The sequence below is a fragment of the Pinus tabuliformis genome, chromosome 1_2, assembly GCF_031772625.1.
Source record: "Pinus tabuliformis cultivar Carrire ecotype Pingquan chromosome 1_2, CPIR1, whole genome shotgun sequence".
In the NCBI taxonomy this organism is placed as follows: Eukaryota; Viridiplantae; Streptophyta; class Pinopsida; order Pinales; family Pinaceae; genus Pinus; species Pinus tabuliformis.
Window position 1 is genome coordinate 1076018612 of NC_142298.1, and position 24758 is coordinate 1076043369.

At 38.4% G+C, this 24758-nt stretch overlaps 1 protein-coding gene across 1 annotated transcript in view; it reads left to right on the forward strand.

The window, feature by feature from the left end:
• LOC149209861 (DNA (cytosine-5)-methyltransferase DRM2-like) overlaps positions 1–24758 on the forward strand; it is a 212329-nt gene that overhangs the window by 53055 nt on the left and 134516 nt on the right. The window contains exon 4 of the mRNA XM_089398780.1: positions 17594–17755. Within this exon, the coding sequence (XP_089254906.1) occupies positions 17594–17755 (162 nt within the window). The remainder of the gene's footprint in view (positions 1–17593; positions 17756–24758) is intronic.

The window sequence follows — 24758 nt, forward strand, 5'->3', positions numbered from 1 at the left end:
CATGCCACTCTTAACTTTTTAGTAAAAACATTCATACAACATGAAATTCCAAGTGTAAATACATAATATCCCAACTATTGATTAAATGCATGAATCAAATCTAGCCTTCTATGAAATGTGTGCATCCTAAGGAATCGTTGCTCTTAACGCTGATGAGAAACTCATCAACGAGCTATTGAATGATGAAATTTCCCATACTAATCATTTGTATTGAATGATGAAATTTCCCATATTAATATTTTGATCTTGAAAATCTCAGACTATCAAGACTAACAAATCCAAACCAGGGTTGCGGGGGTGCCTCTTACCTCCTCTGCCAACACTCGTTCCTAAAGAATGCTCTAAACAGAAGTGCTCGGGGAGTAACTTAGAGAGCACACTCCCAAATCGCTGCCAAAATGATTTTGATGCTTGGGAAGCGATCACTCCCACCCTTTGAAGCATCTGCACAACCAAGAAAATGAATTTTTTCTGGAGGGAAATGGGAGAGGCAAAAAAGGAATAAAGGCCTCCTTCCTATTGTTTTTCCACAATCTTGGGTCTAGGATAGAACCTTAGAATCTATGATGCTACCAAACCAAGAATCACAATGATACTACTTTTCACAATGGAAAGTAAACAATAGTAAATCTACTAGTGCACAAAATATGGACAACTTTACAATTTTCAACCCAACTTCGTTATAATAATCAACATATAATACAATAATCTAGGGCTCCCATACTAGGGATAATGGCCCTCATCCATCCATTGATACAAGACACAAAACTAGGCCTTGGTGTCAGTCCATCGACAACCAATTTGCCCATAAAAGATACACTGACCATCTAGATGATGTAGCATGCTCTCTCATCTCCTCTTGGTCATACCCTGTACTTTCCCAATCCCGCAACTCCTTATTTGAAATCCCTGCTTCTATCAATGCTCCAAGTCCATCTAGCCACTGAACCTCAGCTATCAATTTTCTCACTAGTTTTTCCTTAGTCCATCAAGAGCACAACACGTCGAGTCTCATGTCGTGTTGTTCACAACTCTGTTTGTGAACAACTCTCAATTTGACCACTGTTGCTCCTCAGCTACTCAAGGACTTCAACCCACTATGGTCTTCCTGCGCTGCTTTAATGAAGACCAACATAGGGCACGAATGACTGCCACCTATCACTACAAGATGTCCATCTCCCACAATGAACACAGTTAAGGAGGACTACACATCATCTACTATAGAAGTCCTCCTCCACATAAAATTCTAGGGTTGCTCAACTGCTCCTCTAGTTTTTCAACCGTTGAGCTCAACAACTGCCACTCTGGCAACCATCTAGGTCCATGGTGATGGTGCACACTAGGCTCCAACTTGGGCACTGTCACGGTGTCCTCCAGCAAACCATAAATTACCAATCCACGTCCACACTTGGTCCACTCTCACACTACCCTCCAACAGTCCACGAGTGACAAATCCTCATTGTAGCATTTGCTCTTGGTTAGGGCATCAAAACATTTAGGAGACCCTTACACATGGTTGCTAACAGACTCAAATCTTCCTTTGCACAGACACCATCCACCTGCAAGTCACATCAACTCAAGAGGACTAACATACCTCTGCTCTGCAACTTCCTGCTTCTCCTCTTAACACATACACTATTGTGGATGAACAACTCATAGGATGATCACAAAACTATCCCATACACCAACCATCCAAACTGGTCCAAAACTAAACCCAACACAAGGAAAAATCAACATTAAACATATCTTAGGTCTAAGAGTCACTACTGTAGCAATGTGATCTTGTTAGGGCTTGTTGTAGCTCCACATCAACCCGTTTTTGTTGCCTCACAGGCCCTTCTCCAGGTGCAACCCTTCTCCACAAACCTTCCCTGCCCACATGCCGATGTTCTTTGCACAAAGTAGCCCTAAAGAGGCCCTCACAACCACCTCTGCAAGGAAATAAGGTCTGCGACCTATTCTATTCCACAGAACAACCTTTTAATCCCCTATCCAAGTCACACACAAGGCCTGCGACCTTCTATGTTCTCTCTGCTAGGGCTGCGGCTTGAAGTTGGGTAGAGAACCACACCAAAAACTACACAAAACAAACTTCCACATCACCTTATCCTCTCTTCCCTACTGTAGGATAAGCTATCCCTCCAAATAGTCACTAAAGGCTACATAATAAGCCTTTCCTCCTTGGTTGAGGTGCTTCCTAACCTATGGCAAATTTGAGGATGCTTTTCTCCAAGAGCGAGTTGCTCCCTTCCTTTTTTCGTTGCCTTGTTGTTGCACAAATGGATGTCACATAATGCCTCCACACGAGCTATATTTATACTCACTCATGTGGCTCCAACGTCTACCTTTTAGGGCTTGAACAATTGTCGTTAGGCATTCTTAACACTAGGTCGACTTGACCAACACATATGCAAACCCACACTCTAACTTCAAAAATTCATAACTTCATTTCTACAACTTGGAATCAGATGATTTTCAATGTGTCAGAATCATCTCGACGTGCACTATCATCCTCATCCATCACATGTTGAAACGTCTCCATAGTTTTGTTCTCAACATCGATGGGTGAAAAACCCCAAGCTTGGGTTTCAAGCCCACAAGGCCACTTGTGGAGCTTCTTTCTCCAAACCCTCGATTCTCAAGGCTTGGAGTACCTCCCAAGCTACAAAAATCAACACTTCCCTCCCACTTAACATCATTTTATGAGTGAGAAAGATTGAGAGGTTTTGAGCCATGAGGAGATTGTGAGAGCTTGCAAGGGAGATTCATTTATATAATGATGATAAATGTTATATATAGAATTTTGAAATTTTGAAAATTTAAGGTTGATGAGAGTCGAGATGTTGTAACTTTTGGACCTATGGTTGATGAAGATTATAACTACTAGATGATTGATGGTATATGGTTTAATCATTGTTTTATCTTTTTTATAAGTAATTCATCATTCCACACGATTTTGTTGACACATATACATCAAATTATATCAAAAATGTATATTATATAAAAAATGTTCCCAACCTAAAAGATTTTGAAAATTGTCACTCTCACTCCCTCTTCTGCTCCCACTTTCAAGCACCCTTGATCCAAACACATAAATCCACGCATGCCACTAGACTTTTAACAAAACATTTATAAAGTGTAAAATTCAAGTGTAAATAAGTGATATCCAATTCATTTGTAAATAAGTGATATCCCAATTGTCCATTAGCTACATGAATCGACTTGTTGTCACACATAATGTCTAGGCACCATGACAACGACTCAGATCAGGGGTTGTCACCGTGATCCCCAATCTCTCTGTTTAAGTTGTCTCCCAATTATAGACTAAGGGGGTAGACCCTACGGAAATGGATGGAAGAAGGATTAGTTAGGAACCAACCAATTCGAAAGACACAGCTAAGTGACCAAATACTCGTTTTAGATTAAGCAAGATTTTAAAGGATTAGGTTAGATTTAGATGATTGATACTAGTGCCTTATGGATTCAACTATCTTGCATTAAGTTTTTAATATTAATAATATGGGTAGTATCTTGCACTAATTTTTTAATATTAATAATATGGGTAGTGTAACCAAATTTTTTAATATTAATAATATGTAGAGTGTAACTAGTCTCAAAATTGTCTGATAATTTTGGCATGATTTTGTTAAAATTTCATAATTTTTTTGGGAAATTTAGATTACAGCTGTCGAACTTCAATATTAATTTGGGTTAGAGTTGTCAAACTTATTAAAATTCAATATATATATATATATATATATATATATATTCTAAGTAATACTATTCTATTTATATGAAACAAAATAAAAGTACATCGAGGCTCTGACCTCAGTAGTGCTAAAAAATCCATGAAACTTGGGGAACCAATCCATGAAACTAGATAAAAGCCCATGCAGGGGTTACAAGTTTTGACAAAAAATACAAATCATAGCAAAAATCGACCAAAAGGAAAGTTTTCACAAAACATAACATAACAGAACTCATCCAATTAGCATAATAGAACTCCAGCTGGTAAAAAGGCGACACCTGGTAGCCTAGTTGTCAATCACGATGGACCCCCTAGAGGTTGTCGGGGCAGGCTCTTCCTCGATACGAAACGCATACTTGTACCAGTCCTCCTCCTGTGTAAACGTGCCGTGCTGAATTCCACAAGCTGGTTGAGTGCTAGCAAAGCTGCCCTCTGCTCCATGCTTGCCAGACGTGTCTCCTACTCTACCACTGGTTGCCTTCATGTCTCCAGCTCTGCCTTCGGTGGCTGGTTGGCTACCAATCAGCTCTTCTCCATGCGGGGTGGCATAGTCCTCAACTAGCTATTGCTTTCGTGGGTCTTAGGCACTCTTGTTCCGGTGAGCGACCCTTTGTTGCTCACCCCTGTTCCCTGGCAGAGCTTCTTGCGGAGAAATTTCTTCAGAGAAGGTGATGGTGACAGTGGCGGTGATAACAGGCTTGTGAAGAGTGGTATGGAATCAAAACTGAGTCATGTGAGGAGTGGGGTGAGCGTTGAGAGCCATGGGCCTCCATAGTAGTAGATTGCACTCCATGGATCCCCACAACCATTTAGAGATTGTTTTTGGTTCACTTGTTGGATGAGGAGGATGCACTTCATCCATCATGCGTAGCCAACCCCAGATATACAACATACACTTGGCAGATGACCCAGGACTTCCACGATGATGTTGCATCACCGACACCATCATCCTAGCCCTTGAGGGCAACCTACATGCATCTTAGATTTGTTTGGAGACCCATGAGAACACTTTTGTCCCTTCAAATGTCATTTGGAGCACCACAAGTTATTACAAGGCGCCAACCCCTTGCCCACTACTTTTGAAGGTCCTTCTCTTCATTATGGCACCCATGGACCTCATTAGGCCTCTTAGATAGCCCTAAGACATGCATAGATTATTATTTGACCTCTTGAGAGGTTTATGTTTCATTTACGAGCTAGTTTGGTGGGCTTGTCACCAGAAGTTGTATTATTAGCACACTATTTTATTTTTGGGGCTTATGTAGGCCAAGGAGGCTAATTAGAACTCTTAATATGTGTATAAATACAAGTGATTTGAGATCATTTCTCATCATCACTTTGGATTGGATCTCTCTCTTCTTTAGAAAATTTTGCACTTTTTTCTAGATGATGAATTGGAGCTTTTATGGGTGAATTTTGATGTATGTTTGTTGGTCTATCTTCTCTTGGATCTTCTCTATTGTCATTTGTGAATGGTTGGATATACTCTATTACATGTAAGTATGAAATTTTGACGTTATTCTTATTACTTTTTGTCATATATGCTGGACTAGGAATTTCGATGTTCTAGGGTTAATTGTTGCATGCAATTATTGCTTAATATTGTGTAATTGTCTCTATGACAATATTCTCTCCATATATAGGTCATGTAGCGGGAGCGAAATATCCTAGGGGTAAAATTTGACCTTGATAAGCCATTCCTCTTGTGCATTTGAATTATAAAAGCTACAAGATTGCTTTCACTTGACCTAGAGGGGTTTGTGAAGTAATTTTGAGGTCTCCTTGATTGAGAACCAAAAAATCTTACACATAATCAACATAGACTCCTTTCTCCTAAGGATTAAGGCACTGATATACCAAGGGTGGTAACCAAAAATCTTTTTCTTTCACCTTCTCCCAAGTGTAGCCACATTGGGGTGCCTACGGAATCAATTACCTGAAAAGTTAGCCACTAAAAAAAAATGATCTCCTAGGGTCTCCTGTGCTAGCCTTTCCTCTAGCCCGCCTCCAAATTTGAAGACATTCCGACGGTGGAGTTGGGAGAAAGGCCAAGCCCTAGCTCTGAAACTCATAGGATGATCACAAAAATGTCCCATACACCAACTGTTCAAACTGGAGCAAAACTAGACCCAACACAAGGCAAAATCAACATTAAACATACTTTACATTTGAGTGTCACTGTTGTAGCAATATGATCTTGTTAGGGTTGTTCTAGCTCCACATCAACCCATATTTGCTGCCTCACATGCCCTTCTCCAACTACTGCCCTTTTCCACAAACCTTCCTTGCCCACATGTTAATATTCTAGGCACAAACTAGCCCTAAATAAACCCTCATGACCACATGTGCAAGGAACTAAGGACTGCGGCCTGTTCTATTCCACAGAACATCCTTTTCACCATCTGTCCAAGTCACACACAAGGCCTGCAGCCTACTTTGTTCTCTCTGCTATGGTTGCGACCTCCACATCACCTTTTCCTCTTGTCCTTGCTGTAGGATAATATCTCCCTCCAAACAGTCACAAAAATGCTACAAACTCAGTCTTACCTTATTCGTTGAGGTGCTTCCTAACCTGCAGCCAATCTGAGAATGCTCTTCTCCAAGAGCAAGTTGCTCCCTTACTTTTTCACTGCCTTGTTGTTGCACAAATGGAAGTCGCATAATGCCTCCACACATGAGCTATATTTATACTCACTCATGTGACTCCAACGTCAACCCTTTAGGGCTTGAACAATTGTCATTAGGCCTTCATAAGACTAGGCCAACTTAACCAACACATGTAAAAACCCACACTCTCTACAACTCAAAATCGGGTGATTTTTGATGTGTCGGAATCATATCAATGTGCACTATCATCCTTATCCATCACATGTCAAAACATCTCCATGGTTTTGTTCCTAACATTGTTGGGGGGAAATCTCATGCTTGGGTTTCAATCCCACAAGGCCACTTGTGGAGCTTCTTCCTCCAAACCCTCAATCCTCAAGGCTTGGAGTACCTCTAAAGCTACAAAAATCAACACTTCCCTCCCACTTAACATCATTTTAAGATTCAAAAATATTGAGATGGTTTGAGCCATGAGGAGATTGTGGGAGCTTGCAAGGGAGATTGGGGGAGATTTCAAGGGAAATTGAAGGTTTCCATTCGTGAAAGCTTGGGAAATTAAAAGCTAACACCACCATTGGAGAGCCAAATAGGTATGGAAAACAAGGATAGACAAAACACAATTGTGGAAATATGTTACAAGGCTTGGAGGAGGGAAAGGGGTGGAACCACTAAATTTATATCCCTCCATTGTAAATCTACTTACATAGATTCATATACCTATGCCAGAAATCATCTATGTGGGAAAAGGCCATGGGATGGAAATAAGAAAATAGAAATCAAAACTTGTGCAAATGTTCCAACACAACAAAGAGCCAAAAATATAAGGGAAGAGGAGCAAGCAAAATACAAATAAAAAATATCAAAGGGTGAACATGACACCACTAGCATACATAGAGCAAGAACTCCATCGACATCCACCCATGGTAATGAATTCATAATCATAGGCACAAAAATTCCTTTAAGGCATAGAACAATATTAAAAATCCCTTATCAAGGTTATAGGAATAACGTGGATGCAAAAATTTTCCAGGTTTTTTTCTTTACATGTGGCATACCATTCAATTTTCTTCCTTCACCTTATTGGCATGAAATGGTTGCCTCCATTAACGATGCCTCTAAAGGACACAAGTTCCCAGGTGTAAAGTTTTGTAGATGTTCTATGCTAAGAGCAATTTCACTTTTCTCACAGCAATCATACAAGTAGATAAGCAAAATGCAGATAGAACATATAAGCAGATCTTACAGAAGACAAATCAGAAACAAGAAAAATGAATGTGTTTGTTTCGGCGGTCAACAGGATGCTTCAACCAGCAAAGTCTCCTTTGGTCAGCCAGCCCAGCATGTGTCACAACAACCCTCCAACAAGTAGATGAGTCAACCCAAGTCAGTTCTACAAAAGTCAACGCTGTCCTGAAAAGTCAACGCAGGGGCAGCAAGCTAAAAGTCAACGCAGCAGCAAAACGGTCAACCCTTTGTCCTCGATTTTTGTGCCAGGTAGTATGGCCTTCAAAAATCGAACCTCCCATAAGTTTTTAGCATGTTTGGACCAAGCGTTGACCAAAGTCAACGCTGGTCAAACTTCTGCGAAACCCTAGCAGTAGAAACCCTAGCAGCAGAAAAATCCTCTTCGTCCTTCCCACGTGTGGCTGAAATTCGTCCTCCAGGTAGCTCGTACTTTTAGGATGAGAGAGGAAGATGTGAGTTGTTTTTGTGATCAAATTCTCTCCAACTTTTCCTGTATATATATATCCATCAATGAGGGTGTGTGACACATCTGTTGGGCATGTGAGCCTACATTACAAAACTGGCTGACCTTTGCACATATAATTTATTAAGAATAATAAATTCAAAATATAAGTTCTACTCATCGGATTAAGACTATTTTTATATGGATTTTACACCTCTCAGAAAGGGGAATCCAACAAAAATATTAGCCTCTTAATCTGAGCATCCGAACATGGAGTTTGGACCTAGTTGTCCAAATTTAACACTCCCTCTCAACTAGGGAGAACTCCATCTATTAGTGCAATTAACATCGTGAGTCATCCCGCCGAAACTTGCTTTGCTGACTTCTTTATTTCAGAACAGAAGTGGGTCAGTCACAAAGACATCATTCCCCGACTGACATAATCAGTCCAGAGGTCCCAGACCTCACAAATCTTGATCCCAGATCAAGTGGTTGGACCATGCCATCCTAGATAGAGAGTACGGCAATCTCTGATGCGTCCATCAGTCTTTGCTAATAGTCTCTAGCTTTTCCACACCTCATTGGCCAAATGAGAGGTACTTCCCATGAGCCCTGAACTCAATGGGTAGGATGCATATGGGGCACAGATTAAATGAGTGGCGAACCAGCTCAATAATCACAAGGGTGGGGCAGAAGCATTATGAGTGCTTATAGCTCCGAGAAGCTATCCCCAAAGCCCCCAGAGCTCCCGGAGCTCATTGTCCAACAGGACCCACATCATAGGGTCTTTCCACGACACCAAGACTCTCACGGAAGGTTAGGAACTTGACCTTCCCCAGGGGCTTAGTGAGAATATCCGCGACCTGCTCATCAGTTCCTATATGATCGAGCCTTACGGCGCCTCGCTGTACCATATCTCGGATAAAGTGGTACCTGATACCAATATGCTTGGATCGGTCGTGCAACACAGGATTCTCAGTCATACGAATCCCACTTTGATTATCACAGAGTATTACAGTGGTATCTAGCACATGTTGGAACAGCTCACTAAAGAGCTTCCTCAACCAAACTGCTTCACAACAGGCCATACTAGCAGCAATGTATTCGGCCTCCGCGGTGCTCAAAGCCACCGACTTCTGCTTCCTGCTCATCCATGAGATCGAAGCAGAGCCAAGATTGAAACAACATCCAGATGTGCTCTTACGATCCACCACACTGCCAGCCCAATCAGCATCAGTATATCCCCGGAGTATCACACTCCTGGCAGTGTATCTTAGCCCATGGTTTATCGTGCCCCGAAGATATCTCAAAAGATTCTTGGCACCAACCCAGTGAAAATGATGAGGCTCAACCATCTGTTGACTCAAAGTATTCACTGCAAAACATATGTCTGGACGGGTGTTCACTAAGAACATCAAAGCTCCTATGAGTTGGCGATACTCAGTAGGATTGGCCAAGATAGGCCCTGCAGCGCTGCCACTCAACTTATTAAAGTTGAGTTCCATTGGTGTCGACACGGACTTACAGTCCACCATCCCAAATCTTTCCAGAAGCTTCACAATATACTTTCCTTGAGAAAGGAAAATCTCTCCAGGTCTCTGCCAGACCTCCAGGCCTAGGAAATAGTGCATCAGTCCTAGGTCTTTCATCTCGAACTCAGCAGCAAGCTCCCTCTTACATTGATGAATGAGAGGGTCATCACCTGCCAGGAAGAGGTCGTCCACATACAGCACTAGAATGAGAGGCTTTCCTTCCTCAACCTTAAAGTAAAGGTTTGGATCAGCATTGCTTCAAGTGAAGCCCAGCTTCATCAAGTAACTATCCATCCTCTCATACCAAGCTCTGGGTGCTTTCTTTAACCATAGAGGGCTTTCTTCAACCTGCAGACATAAGTGTCTCGATCTTGAACTTCAAATCCCAGAGGTTGTTCTACATACACCTCTTCCTTTATTGCACCATGCAGAAAAGCAGTCTTGACATCCATCTGATGAAGACTCCATCCTTGCGTAGCAGCAAGGGCTATGATGGATCGGATGGTGGTATATTGAGCCACAGGTGCAAATATATCGTCATAGTCAATTCCTTCCTTTTGAGAGAAGCCACGGGCAACAAATCTTGCCTTAAACTTTTCAGCACTCCCATCAGATCCATGTTTAATCTTGTAGAGCCATTTAGCGGTGACAACAGATTTGTCCTTCGGTCTCGGGACCACATCCCAGACATCATTCTTCATAATAGCCTCATATTCTTCATGCATAGCATCCTTCCAGACTTGATGCTTGATGGCTTCTTCAAAAATCCAGGTTCAGATTGTATAATAGTACTCATGGCAGCTAGATACCCTTGGTATCTACACGGCTTCTTGCTTTCTCGGAATGTTCCCCTTGGGGCAGCATGACCCTCAGCATCTTCGAGGGTGTCCCTGAGCCATGATGGCCTCTTTCCTAGAGAAGGGGAAGGATCAATAGGGTCCATTGGCTCTTCAACATCAGGCATAGTCTCATCCTGGGGTTCTTCCAGATTTCCAGGTCTTTCTTCATGGTTTTCTTCAGATCTAGGAAGATCTACTACTTTCTTCAGGGAAGCATCTTCGTCAAAAGTGACATCATGGCTTATCTCTACTTCCCTTTGACCAGGTACATAGACTCTATATGCCTTAGAAGTCTCACTGTAGCCCACAAACATTCCTTTCTTCCCAGTAGCGTCCAGCTTACTTCTCTTTTCTTTCGGCACATGAAAATAGACAGGACATCCAAAAATTCTAAAAATGTGAGACATCAGGTTTCTTACCAGAGAAAACCTCTTCGGGAGTTTTGGAGTCCAAAGCGGAATGAGGGCATCGGTTTTGAATGTACACAACAGTATTTGCAGCTTCTCTCTACAGAAACTTTGGAAGACCCTGGTCACATAGCATGGCACGGGTAGCTTCCACAATAGTCCTATTCTTGCATTCAGCAACACCATTCTGCTCAGGAGTATATGCAGTGGTAGTCTCCCTCTTAATGCCAGCTTCTCTGCAAAAGTCTTTGAACTCATTTGACTCATATTCAGTGCCATTGTCAGTCCTCAAAATCTTGATCTTCTTTCCGGTCATATTTTCCACCAAGGCTTTGAAGGTACGGAACCACATGAAAGCCTCATCCTTCTTCTTCAAGAAGTATATCCAGGTTTTGCGAGAGAAGTCATCAGTAAATGTCATATAGTAAGAACATCGCCCCAAGGATGTTACAGGCAACATACCGGAAAGATCAGAATGGACCAGTTGCAATATCTCAGATGTCTTTGTGACACTTGAGGGGAAAGGTCCCCTTGTATGTTTTCCTTCAACACAGCCCTTACATACACCTTTATGATTATTTCCAAAATCAGGCATCCCTGTCACCACCTTCCTTGCTTCGGGAAGAGCCTTGTAATGAAGGTGTCCAAATCTTCGGTGCCATAGTTCGGTTTGACGGATAGTATCACAAGTCATAGCTCCCAACGGACTCCCTCCAACCTGGTAGAGTGTACCAACTCTAAAACCAATTGAGATAGCTTCCTTGAAGCTCTTTTTCCACATGAGTACCTTTCCATCAGAGAAAGTTACATTGAATCCTTTGTCTTCCATGGCAGATACAGACACAAGGTTCTTCTTCAATTTGGGTACATAGAGTACATCTTGTAGATGGAGGACTTGTCCTTGAGACAAGTGGAGGGTCACAGTCCCGGTCCCTTTCACAGGATAAGTGGCATTATCCCCAAGGGTAATTTCTAGATTAGTATCCCTTTCAACCATGTCAAAAAGTGCTTCCTTGAATCCAGTGATGTGTCTTGAGGCACCACTATCGATTAGCCAGACATCCATAGTGTCGGGCGGAGATGCAGCTGAGAGAGCAGATATTAGAATATACTCATTTCTTTTATCAACAACATTAGACTCCTCATACCTGGTATTTCTGGTCCTTTTAGAAGGTGGATGGTTTCCTTCAAAGTGAGCCTTCCTCTTTCCTTTGGATTTGTCATTTCTTTGATTTCCATTCCTTCGGTTGTTGTTGTTGTCGTCACTATCGGGAGAATTCTTCTGGAAGGGGCATTCTCTAGCATAGTGTCCAGTCCTATGGCAGGTGAAACATTTACCCTTCTTCTTTTGAGTCTTAGTCCTTCCTTTGTCCTTGGAACCACCAGAGTTCTTCTTTCGGGAATGAGCAACATAGGCAACATTTCTTTCATTATCAAATTCCTTCATCCTTGTTTCTTCTTGCATACATCTAGACAGAAGCTCATCAAAGTTAGGGATGGTATTATTGTTGAGAATGGTAGTTGTGAATACTTGCCATTCATATGGAAGTCCTCCAAGTGCGGTGAGAACCATTTCACGATCAGCTATTGTCTCCCCAATAGCTAGCAGATTGTTCCTGGTTTCGGTCAACTTCATAAAGAAAGTTTGAATAGACTCGTCTCGGCCCTTCTTCATATTCTTCAACTTGTTCTTGAGGAATAGCACTTGGTTCACATTGTTTACTTGGAACATAAGTATCAGTTTGTCATACATCTCCTTGGATGTGCCTAGTTCAGATATGTAGGCAACCAGGCTCTTATTTATGGATTCCCTGATCAGCAGTTTTGCTTTGATTTCTCCCTTCTTATACTTGTGTTTAACAGCAGCAAAGGCATTTGATGGAGGTTCTTGAATCTTCCCTGTCACATGATCTAGGAGATCATGATCTTCTAATTTGAGATCTAATAACATCTTCCAAGCATGGAAGTCATCACTTCCAGTCAGCTTGTCATTCTCCCTAAATTCAAGCTTAGAGGAATCCATTTCCTTCGATGATGATTGCTATAGATAGAGTTTGTCTTCACCTCAGCTCTGATACCATGTAAAGTTTTGTAGATGTTCTATGCTAAGAGCAATTTCACTTTTCTCACAGCAATCATACAAGTAGATAAGCAAAATGCAGATAGAACATATAAGCAGATCTTACAGAAGACAAATCAGAAACAAGAAAAATGAATGTGTTTGTTTCGGCGGTCAACAGGATGCTTCAACCAGCAAAGTCTCCTTTGGTCAGCCAGCCCAGCATGTGTCACAACAACCCTCCAACCAGTAGATGAGTCAACCCAAGTCAGTTCTACAAAAGTCAACGCTGTCCTGAAAAGTCAACGCAGGGGCAGCAAGCTAAAAGTCAACGCAGCAGCAAAACGGTCAACCCTTTGTCCTCGATTTTTGTGCCAAGTAGTATGGCCTTCAAAAATCGAACCTCCCACAAGTTTTTAGCTTGTTTGGACCAAGCGTTGACCAAAGTCAACGCTGGTCAAACTTCTGCGAAACCCTAGCAGCAGAAAAATCCTCTTCGTCCTTCCCACGTGTGGCTGAAATTCGTCCTCCAGGTAGCTCGTACTTTTAGGATGAGAGAGGAAGATGTGAGTTGTTTTTGTGATCAAATTCTCTCCAACTTTTCCTGTATATATATATCCATCAATGAGGGTGTGTGACACATCTGTTGGGCATGTGAGCCTACATTACAAAACTGGCTGACCTTTGCACATATAATTTATTAAGAATAATAAATTCAAAATATAAGTTCTACTCATCGGATTAAGACTATTTTTATATGGATTTTACACCTCTCAGAAAGAGGAATCCAACAAAAATATTAGCCTCTTAATCTGAGCATCCGAACATGGAGTTTGGACCTAGTTGTCCAAATTTAACACCAGGGTATGACAAAGCTAGAACTGTGGGACATTATAGAGAAAAGCAAAAGTAGAAAATTCTTTGGGTAAATTCACAAATGTTTGGAATGAACACGAAATATTCATTGTATCTGGTGGTTGGACAAATGTAAAAGGCGAGCCATTTATAAGTGCTCTTCATTTCTCTGCTATTGGTGCAATCTCCCTTTCATCTCATGACTAATCAGATAAGTTCAAGACTGACATCAACATTGTAGAACCATTAATTCAAACAATTGAAAGTGTTGGTCCATACAATGTCATCCAAGTCATTACTAATAATGCTTCTAATTGTAAGGGAATGGGTGCAATCATTGAGAATGGATAACCCATCTTATATTGGTCTGGGTTTTTGGTTCACACAATGAACCTTGTGACACATGACATAACTAAGATAAAGGAACATGAATAGAAATGTATTGGTCCATTGTACAAGAAAGGAAAGTACATGTTAAGATTTATTACCAGTCATAGCAACGCCCATGGCCATTTCTACAGTGACTCAAAGTTGGAGCTATTGAAGTTGCAAATACTAGATTTGCTAGCTATTACCTCACCTTCAAGTTCCTTTTGAAGGTAAGAGAGGCATTGGCTAACATGGTATCAAGTGAATCATGGCAGGAATTAATGGACAGGCTCGCAACCACATCTAACAGGGAATATTTTCAAGAGTTGGAGGACATTGTTCTTGACAGTCAGTTTTGGGCAAGTGTGAAGTATGTTTTGGAGTTCACCAAGCCCATTTATAACATGATTTGTTTTGCAGATACTGATGTACAAGTGAATGGCGAATTGTATGAGCAAATGGATAGCATGTTAGGGCAAATCAAATATATTTTCCATCCAAAAGATGTCATATTGTATGATCATATTCACAAACATGTGGTCAAAAGGTGGGATAATCTTAATGTTCAACTTCATGCCTTGGCATATGTCCTTACACTAAAATACTACTCTCCATTTTGGTTGGCCAAACCTACACCTGGGGGTGGGGTTAGGAGAAAACCCCATACATATTCAGAGGTACAAAATGGGTACATGCTAGTATTAGACAAGTTAGTCCCTGATAGGGAGGATTGTGCTAGATTGCATGGAGAATCAAGAAAATCTTTCAGTCAAACTGGAATGTTTGGTTCTTTGCATGCAATTGATGATAGAGATAGATTGTATCCTGTTGAATGGTGGAACATGTATGTCTTTGAGGGGAATTTGGCAAAATTGGCAATTGAAGTGCTTTCATAGGTGGTTAATAACTCTTCTTCAAAGAGGTGTTGGAGCACCTATATCTTCATCTACAATTTCAAAACAAACTATCTTAATGAAAACTGGGAAGAAAGGTTGGTTTTATGTATATTACAACTTGAGGTTGTTGACACATTATTGCGAGTGAGCTTGATTTAATACAGAATATATCAGTTGGGACAACAACCGAGAGGAGGATAATTTAGAGGATGGAGCCTTACATTTATAACAGTTAGAACTAGAACTTTTGGATGATGAGGATGAAGTAACATCAACAAAAATGCCACCCCCTTCCAATAGTAGTTCTCAAGTTGCACTAGCTTTGTTGCCATATCCATTTGCAACATTGCATGGAGGTTATGTGCCTTTTGGTTCTGGATGTGGTCGTCAAACCATGTGGGAGGAGATTCCCCTTGTTCATAGATCACGAGAAAAGAAATTAGAAGTTTCTCGTGGAAAGAAGAAACTTTAGTAGATTGTAGCTTTAGTTGTCTTTTCTAGTTTCTAGTACTATTTATAATGATTGTCTCTTTCATATTTATTATGGTATATTTTGTCAACAATAAATGATGATTTTAGTTTGAAGTTTGAAGTTGACAATTATAACTCATTGGTAATGAAATATGAATATGTTTCTTCGTGAAAAGTTTCATTTCATGTTTGATATTCTTCATTATAGTTTGATAATGGTTACAAGTGCAACTATGGGGATGACACATGTTATATATTGAATTTTAAAATTTTGAAACTTAAGTTGATGAGAATCGAGATGTTGTAACTTGTGGACCTGTGGTTGATGAAGATTATAACTACTATATAATTGATGTTATATGGTTTAATCCATGTTTTTATCGTTTTTATAAGCAATTCATCATTCCACACATTTTTGTTGACACATATGCATCAAATTATATAAGAAATATATATTATATAAAAAGGTTCTCAACATGAAAGCTCTTAAAATTGTCGCTCTCACCCCGGCTTCAACTCCCACTTCCAAGCACCCTAGATGCAAACACATAAATCCATGCATGCCACTATACTTTTAACAAAATATTTATAAAGCATAAAATTCATGTGTAAATAACTGATATCCAATTCAGTTGTAAATAAGTGATATCCCAATTGTCCATTAGCTACGTGAATCAATTTGTTGTCGCACATAATGTCTAAGCACCGCGACAATGGCTCAGGTCATCTCCATTTAAGTTGTCTCCCAACAGTAGACTAAAGTGGGTAGACCCTACAAAAATGGATGGAAGGACTAGTTGGGAACCAACCAATCTCTGAGACAAAGTTAAGCGACCAAATACTCGTTTTAGATTAAGCAAGATTTTAAAGGATTAGATTAGCTTTAGACAATTAATACTAGTGCCTTATGGAGTCAACTATCTTGCTGAGTAAATTTAGAACTAGCATTGGATGGATAATTGTTGCTTTAATGGCTTTAATATTAACAATATGGGTAGTGTAACCAATTTTTTTAATATTAATAATATGCAAAGTGTAACTAGTGTCAAATTTCTCTGAAAATAATGGAAAATTTAGCATGATTTTGTTGAAATTTCATAAAAAAAAATTGGAAGTTGGGTTATAGCTGTCAAACTTCAATATTAATTTGGGTTACAGTTGTGAAACGTATTAAAATTCTATTAAAAAATAATAATTTTGAAATTCTGTAAACAAAAAAAATCAGTTGTCTTTAGTGGGACTTTTTGGAAGATTTTCTGGTGAGTTTTTCCGATCTAATTTCTCTAAAATCTAGTTAGGAACTTATTGAAATCACAAGTTTGATGGGAAACCTGCACAAACCAAGTGCCCTAGGGTTTTTTCAGGGTGTTGAATCCATATATACAATCAAAAAACCAATTTAAATAACACAAATCAATAATTCACCTCAAAATTTTTGCCAGATTCAAAAACCTCACTAAAACAACTCCAAAAAAATAATAATTCTATAATAATAATAAAAAATGGTCACAGCTATCAATTTTATTAAAATTTCTTAATTCTTTTTTTTGAAAATTTGGCTTATGTTAATGGTCAACCTCGTTAAAATCACTTAAAATTATGTTAAAATCACATAAAAAATTAGATTCAGCGGTCAAACTTCAAGTTGATTTTAAATTCTGGGTAGTTAATGGTACTGAATTTTTGACCCAACGCCATTTTAATATACCACCGTCGGGCACATCAAATAAATAAACACGCGAGAGCGTAGGGCGATGTATACGCAATTCATACAGGCGTGAGCGCGTGTATCTACGATCAGAATGACGGCCTTCGTGCCTCTATATTTTTTGCGATCCTTCTCCTCTATCATTTTGTAGCTATGTGAGAGGTAGCAGGACGTCAGTCTCGACGGACTGTTTCCTTGACATCCAGATGTAGGGAAAGTTTCACATCTTTCGGAAAATTCCACATGCGCGTCAGTTTCATTAAAGAATCACCTCTGCTCAATCTGCGTTATCAAAACTCTGCATCTCGGTACAGCAGAGGGTAATGGTAAAACTAAAATTGCATTTTTCTTTAGCGCCAACTTATTTTTAGGTGCAATAGCGTTGGGAAAGATTTCTTACATGGCTTTCTCGCAGGAAAAAATTATAGAAATCGAAGACAGCGACGACGATTTATCGAATATTTCGTCCAAGAAAAGACAGCGCTGCTCTGGAGTTTCTCCTTCAGCAACCTCTGGGTGCGTGAGGGAACAGAAGTATAAAGGATCTAACATGCACTGCAAAAGCTCCATGGATGAGGTGAGTTAAGGTTCTTTTCCTTATTTTCTAAAATATTTGAAGTCATAATAAGGTGGTGGCGGTCATCATAAGAGTAAATGTATCTATACAACACACTTATCTTCGGTTGCTTAATAAAATTAGTGAGGTTCCTCCATGCTAAGTATTATGGCACATTGCTGGTTTATCCTAATTATTGGAATTTTTTTTAATAAAGTATTTTTGTTATTGATTAAAGCATCTTTGGTATTAAGAGGGGATGAGGTCAATTTTTTTAAATTCACTTAATTTTTGTTTTTTGTTTTATGCTTGAGCCAATCTCTTCTAGATCACGTAGTCAAACTCAATTAAACCTGCTAGGGTGTAAAAAATAATGTCCATCTGCATTGTACAAATATTCTATAAACAAAGTGATCACCCATCTCTCACAGCTGAGTAAACCACATTTTAATTAACAAAAAACAATGATAAAAAACTCCTTACCCTTGTTACAGTTAGTTGACATATCTCTTACCACATTCTGTAATTGTGTTTTCTGTGTCGCATGAGAATTCGTTCACACCCTTGTTCCGTGTGTTCTGGCGTTCCAATGATTTCGATACTCTTGGCAATGTTCCGAAAAGCATGGGAGTTCCGTCGGGGACTTCGGAAATGTGGTGCCTGTACCCACCCCATCCCTTTACGAAATGGGCAACTCCCTGGGAACATTCCTTATTTACTTAAGTACATTAGGGACTCTTCTGAGTACTCTGCAATACGCCCTTCTTCTCTTTGCAGTTAAATGAGTAAGTAAACATAAAAACATGAAAAACCCAAAGCTGTTTCATTTAAATTTCAGCTTACATTTAGAAATTACCAAATTGGGCACTGTCGGTTGTCTCTGTGTCTTTCAAAGCCGACATCAGTTGTTTCAATTCCGGATTTTTCAGATAGCTGTTTGAAGCGTCCTTCTCTTTGGAGGTTGTTGCACTCGTCATTTTAACTTTTTCAGGGGTTGCAAACTTCTCCATCTAGGTTCTTCTGATTTATTGTAGATCTTGTTGGTTAAATCCGTCATCTCGAAGGTCTCTGCAGTTTGTATGATGTGCATGGTTATAGAATACGACCGCATTGGCCATTTTAACACGATTTAGATCAAAATGCAAATTCGAATTCCTGAAATCTTCCGTGAGAAAATTTAATATAAATTTTTGAAAATCTTAATTATAACAGTTAAGTTTAATATAAATTTTTGAAAATCTTAATTATAACAGTTAAGTTTTAAGATTTTAAGTGTCCCAAAGATTCTTCTTAATGCTGAATCAATTTCCCAACCGTAAAATTTCTTAAAAATGGTTTGTTTGAATTCCAGATAGAAATTCATCATTTAGGGGCAATTGTGACCTGTTTACAGGTTACACAACGCCTTTAGTAGAAAGTAAAAGATCATATTATCAACTTTAAGTTATTTTAAGAATGTATGGTATTATACCATGATTTTAATAAGCAGACTTCCATATTTTAATAGTGTAAATTCTCCAAAATAGCCTTGATATTAAACAAAATTTAACTTCCACTTAGTGTTAAATTTGAATATTTTGGTATTCTTAACTGGAAGATTCACTAGTCCCCTCGGAAGAAGTTGTCGCATATTGGAGCAATGTTGCATGTAGCGGGGACAAAGGGGGCGCATTTTTTTTGGAAGTGAAGACCAGAATGCGTTATTTTTTTGCAAGAAAAATGCCAAAGAAAAATGTCAAATTAGTTGTAGGATATATCAATGCATGCATATTGTACACGAATCAAAATAGAAATGGTATCTATAGTACATTAATGATTATTTAATCGAATATCAACCATTTAGAATTGAGATTTTTTTTCTCTTGTCTTGTCTTTCCCCTATTTCAATTATCTAGGGATATTAGTTAATATTGCCCAATTTTGATCAAATTGCCTCATCCAAGCCTTAAAATATTGTAGAAAAAGCTTAACATGACCGATCGATGGTTTTGATTTGAGTGAAGGATATATTTTTGCTAGGGCCATGAAAAAGGAGTTCAACCATCAAACCACCAACACTTGGGTGCATATAGGGCTTAGTGATCTTGATTAAATGTTAATCAATACCCCCATACATGATATAATCTAATGAAATGTTACAATCTTATTAATCTTGAAATTTTGAAAATTATCAAGTCCGTTGAATTTTGAATTGGATATCAAATTATATTTTTCTCTATATGAAGTCCGATGAGGTTGGAAACACTCTCAAACATCCTGAGTAATTTCATCATCATGTTAAAAATTTAAGTAAAAATATGAAAATGAAAGATAGAGAAGAATACCACTTTTATTTTAAGAATTTAACATTACTATCAAGGAAGCACATTTGGAGTGAGTAAGAAGCACAGTTCCTCACACAGCGGTCCCAGAATTATTAAAAAAAAAGGTGCTCACGAAACTATGCAAGTGCTTTCTGGAACTACATGTGAAGCCTGGGGAACCATGATAAAATTATGGTTTGGGTTGCAAAACTATGGATGGAACCCTCATAGTTCGCACAGGTCCAGGAACTGCAATTTTCAAAGCAAGTGTGGTTCTAAAATTCGAGTTTGCAGTATCGTTCGCAACTAATGAATCCGCACAGTTTGCCGTTCTCACTTTTCATTTGTTAGGGGGGAGGTGGGTGGTTTCGGCAACTCTGTTGGAGTATATAATTATGGCTTGTGTTATGCGTTTGATTATATTTGATTGTTAGAATAGTTTATCATTTTTAGGAGTCTATTTTTAGTTTTTAGGAGGTTGTGAGGCTTAGTTGGATGTGAGAGATTATCCAATTAAATGATTATATGTCCAATATAGTTTGTCTATCTTGAAATAAAGGTTTTTGTATTTGTATTTGTACTATTACATTGATTAAGGCAGAGTAAGCTCAATATTTTAGTGTGGAATAAGGAGTTGTCTTTAGTGTGACTTTTTGGAGATTTCAGTGATGGAATCCGGCAGAAAAAAACTGAGGTTAAATCTTGATTTGTATTGTTTAAAATGGGGGTTTAACTGCATATTTGGATTCAGCACCTGAAAAACCCCTGAGACGCTTTGATTGTGTCACTAAAGACTACACCGTGGAATAATGTCTCCTCTCCCATTCTAACATCACACATACATAAATGTCATAAATGTCACTTTGCTGACAGCTAGCTAACTCTGGCACTTACCTTTTGATATTACATAAATGACATATGACTTACTCTGATTGTTTATAAAAAAATGTAAATTTTTAATGATGTCACCTGGTTTGCTAATTGATTTGCTATAGAGTTGTTATGCTGCCAAACAGGGGACATTGTGAATCAGAGGAGGTTGAGTCAGATGGGTTGGTCTTCTCTTTGAAAGTTGTTGCACTTATCATTTTAACTTTTTTAGGCTTTGCAAACTTCTCCATGATGTAACCTTGTTTGCTAATTGATTTGCTATAGAGTTGTTATGCTGCGAAAGAGGGAACATTGTGAATTAGAGGAGGTTGAGTCAGATGGGTTGGTCTTTTCTTTGAAAGTTGTTGCACTAATCATTTTAACTTTTTTAGGCATTGCAAACTTCTCCATCTAGGTTCTTCTAGTTTATTATATATTTTGTTGGTCAAATCCGTCATTTCGAAGGCCTTTGAAGTTTGCATCATGTGCATGGTTATAGAATACGACCTCATTGGCCATTTTGACACGATTTCGACCGAAATGCAAATTCAAATTCTTGAAATCTTGCCTATTCACAAACTCTTGCTTCTTGTCATTCGATTTTGGCTCCAGTCCTTCTACCTTGCCCTGGCTTACACGTATGTATGGGAGTTCAGGTTCTGAACATTATATTTTTTCAGATTTATAATTATTATTTTGTAATTGTTACTTAAAATGTTATATTATGCTTCTTGTCATTCGATTTTCGCTCCAGTCCTTCTACCTTGCCCCGGCTTACACATGTATGTATGGGAGTTCAGGTTCTGAACATTATGTTTTTCTAGATTTATAATTATTATTTTGTAATTTTTACTTAAAATGTTATATTAAGAAATCTGCATTGGGTAGAAAGTAAAAAATTCAGATTATCAACTTTCGGTCGTTTAAAATAGCTTGATATTATATTATGATTTTGATAACAAAACTTCTATATCTTAATAGTGTAAATTTTTTAATAGAGTCTTGATGTGAAAGAAAATTTAACTTCCGCATAGGGCTAAGTTTGAATACTTTGGTATTCTTTAGCGTGAAGATTCATAGGTTCCATTGAAGGAGTTGTTCACATGTTGGAGCAATGTTGTACAAAGTGGGGATAAAGTGGGTGCATTTTTGGAAGGGAAATTTTGAAAGTATTATTTTCCTGGAAATCAAAATGTCACATTAATTATAGAATATATCAAAGCATGCATATGGTACATAAATCAAAATAGAAATGGCATCCATAGTACATTAATGATTACTTATTCAAGCATCAACAGTATAAAATCTAATTTTTTTTCTTTTTTTCTAGCCTTTGTCTCTATTTTGATTTTTTTAGGGATATTAGTCAACATTGCCCAATTTTGATCAAACTGCCTAATCCAAGCCTTAGAATATGGTGGAAAAAGATTAACATGTTTGATCAATGATTTTGAATTAAGTGAAGGATATATTTTTGTTAAGGCCATAAAAAAGGAGTTCAACAATCAATACCACCAACACTGGGGTGCATATAGCACTTGGTGCTCTTGATTAAATGTCAATCACATACCCTCATACATGATATAATCTAATGAACGCGAAAGATTCATTATTCCTAAAACTTTGAAAACTATTAAATTTACTAAATTTTGATTGGGATATCAAGTTTTATTTTCTCCATATGAAATCCGATAAAGTTAGAACCACTTTCAAACATTTGAGACATTTCATTGCGATGTTAAAAATTTATGTAAAATCATACCTTTTACTTTAAAAATTTAACATTACCATTAAAAAACACTTAAGAAACATCTAAAAAAATGTAAAAAAAAAAAAAACACCTTGGGAAACACAATTCCTCCCATAACATGTAAATCTTTCTTGATTAATTATGAACAATTCAAATTAACAGCCCAAAGATCATCAATACCGAATATTTCACAAACAAAACTTAATATGATCTATTGTTTAAGATGACATACCTTGATTAACAGCGGAAGATGTAATGGCTGCCATCTACTTTCTTCTGACTCCTACTCTTCTTCTCAGAATTTGGTTTCTCTTTCTAGCCCTGTTTCTTTATGTGCTTCTTGATGGAGAAGAATGCGACTCTTGGCAGGGGGAGAGAGGACCCAATCCTTTTTTTTTATATTATTTAACACTAAATCTGGTACGTCCATCATATACCAATTCAACGCTTTAATGCTTTAATGCTTTAATGCTTTTAACGCTTTTAACGCTTTAATGCTTTAATCGGGTCACATTAAGATTTAGAAACTGCAGATTTCTAACATTCTCCCACTTGACCCGACTATTCATAATATTAAGTGTTGAACATCATACTATGATAAATTGCTGAGAGTTATGGCGGTTGTGCACTATTAATTCAATGCATTTCCTTCCATATACTACAATACCAGCAAACCATCAATTCATACTCATAATTTATATAAAACAGCATAATGGTCCACATAATGTCTTATATCATAATGATTAAACATAATATCTTTATAAGACTCTTTCTTGTTTAAAATTACATAAAATACGTACTACTATATTAAAACAAGAGACACATAATTGTATATCAGAAACACATAAAAGAGCTCAGAATGTCACACATCAATTATTACTAATACAACCAAGACCCATTCTTTGAACATGTTCCTTAAATTGTCTTGGTTGTAACCCTTTCGTCAAAGGGTCTGCAATCATAAGATCTGTCCTGATGTGCATGATTGACACTCTTTGTTTCTGAACCTCATCTTTCACAACAAGATACTTCAGATCTATGTGTTTGGCACCTTTAGAGTACTTGTCGTTCTTTGAGAAAAATACTGCTGCAGAGTTATCACAATAAATTTTCAGCGGCTTGCTAATGGTGTCGACAACCGCAAGTCCTGAAATAAAGTTCCGCAACCATAATGCATGAATTGTGGCTTCAAAACATGCCACAAATTCTGCCTCCATAGTGGATGAAGCAACGATAGTCTGTTTCGCACTTTTCCACGATATGGCACCTTGAGCAAACATAAACAGGTAACCAAAAGTCGATTTTCTAGTATCGATGCATCCAGCAAAATCTGAATCGCTATATCCGATCACCTCCGATTCATTAGATCTTCTATACATGAGCATGTAATCTTTCGTGCCTTGTAAGTACCTCAAAACTTTCTTTGCAGCTTGCCAATGTTCCCTTCCTGGATTACTTTGATACCTCCCTAACATACCGACCGCAAAGCTGATATCCGGTCTAGTACAGGTTTGAGCATACATCAGGCTACCAACAACAGATGCATATGGAATTGATTCCATTTCCTTTCGTTCAACATCATTCTTAGGACATTGCATGAGACTGAATTTATCACCTTTCTGTACAGGAACTGTCCCAGGTGAACATTTACTCATTCCAAATCTCTCTAGAATCCTTTCGACATATCCTTTCTGAGACAATCCCAATATTCCTTGTGATCGATCACGGAATATTTCTATTCCAATCACATAGGATGCCTCTCCCATATCTTTCATTTCAAAGTTCGTTGAGAGAAATTCCTTAGTCTCATGCAATATACTTAAATTATTTGCAGCAAGCAAGATGTCATCAACATAAAGGACCAGATAAATAAACTTGCTCCCACTGATCTTTTGGTATATACAGTGATCAACCGTATTTTCCTTAAAACCAAAGGATGTAATAATGGTATTGAACTTAATATACCATTGCCGGGATGCTTGTTTAAGCCCATATATTGACTTCTTAAGTTTACACACCAATTGTTCTTTACCTTCTATAGAAAAACCCTCAGGTTGATCCATGTAAACATCCTCATCAAGATCTCCATTCAGAAAGGCTG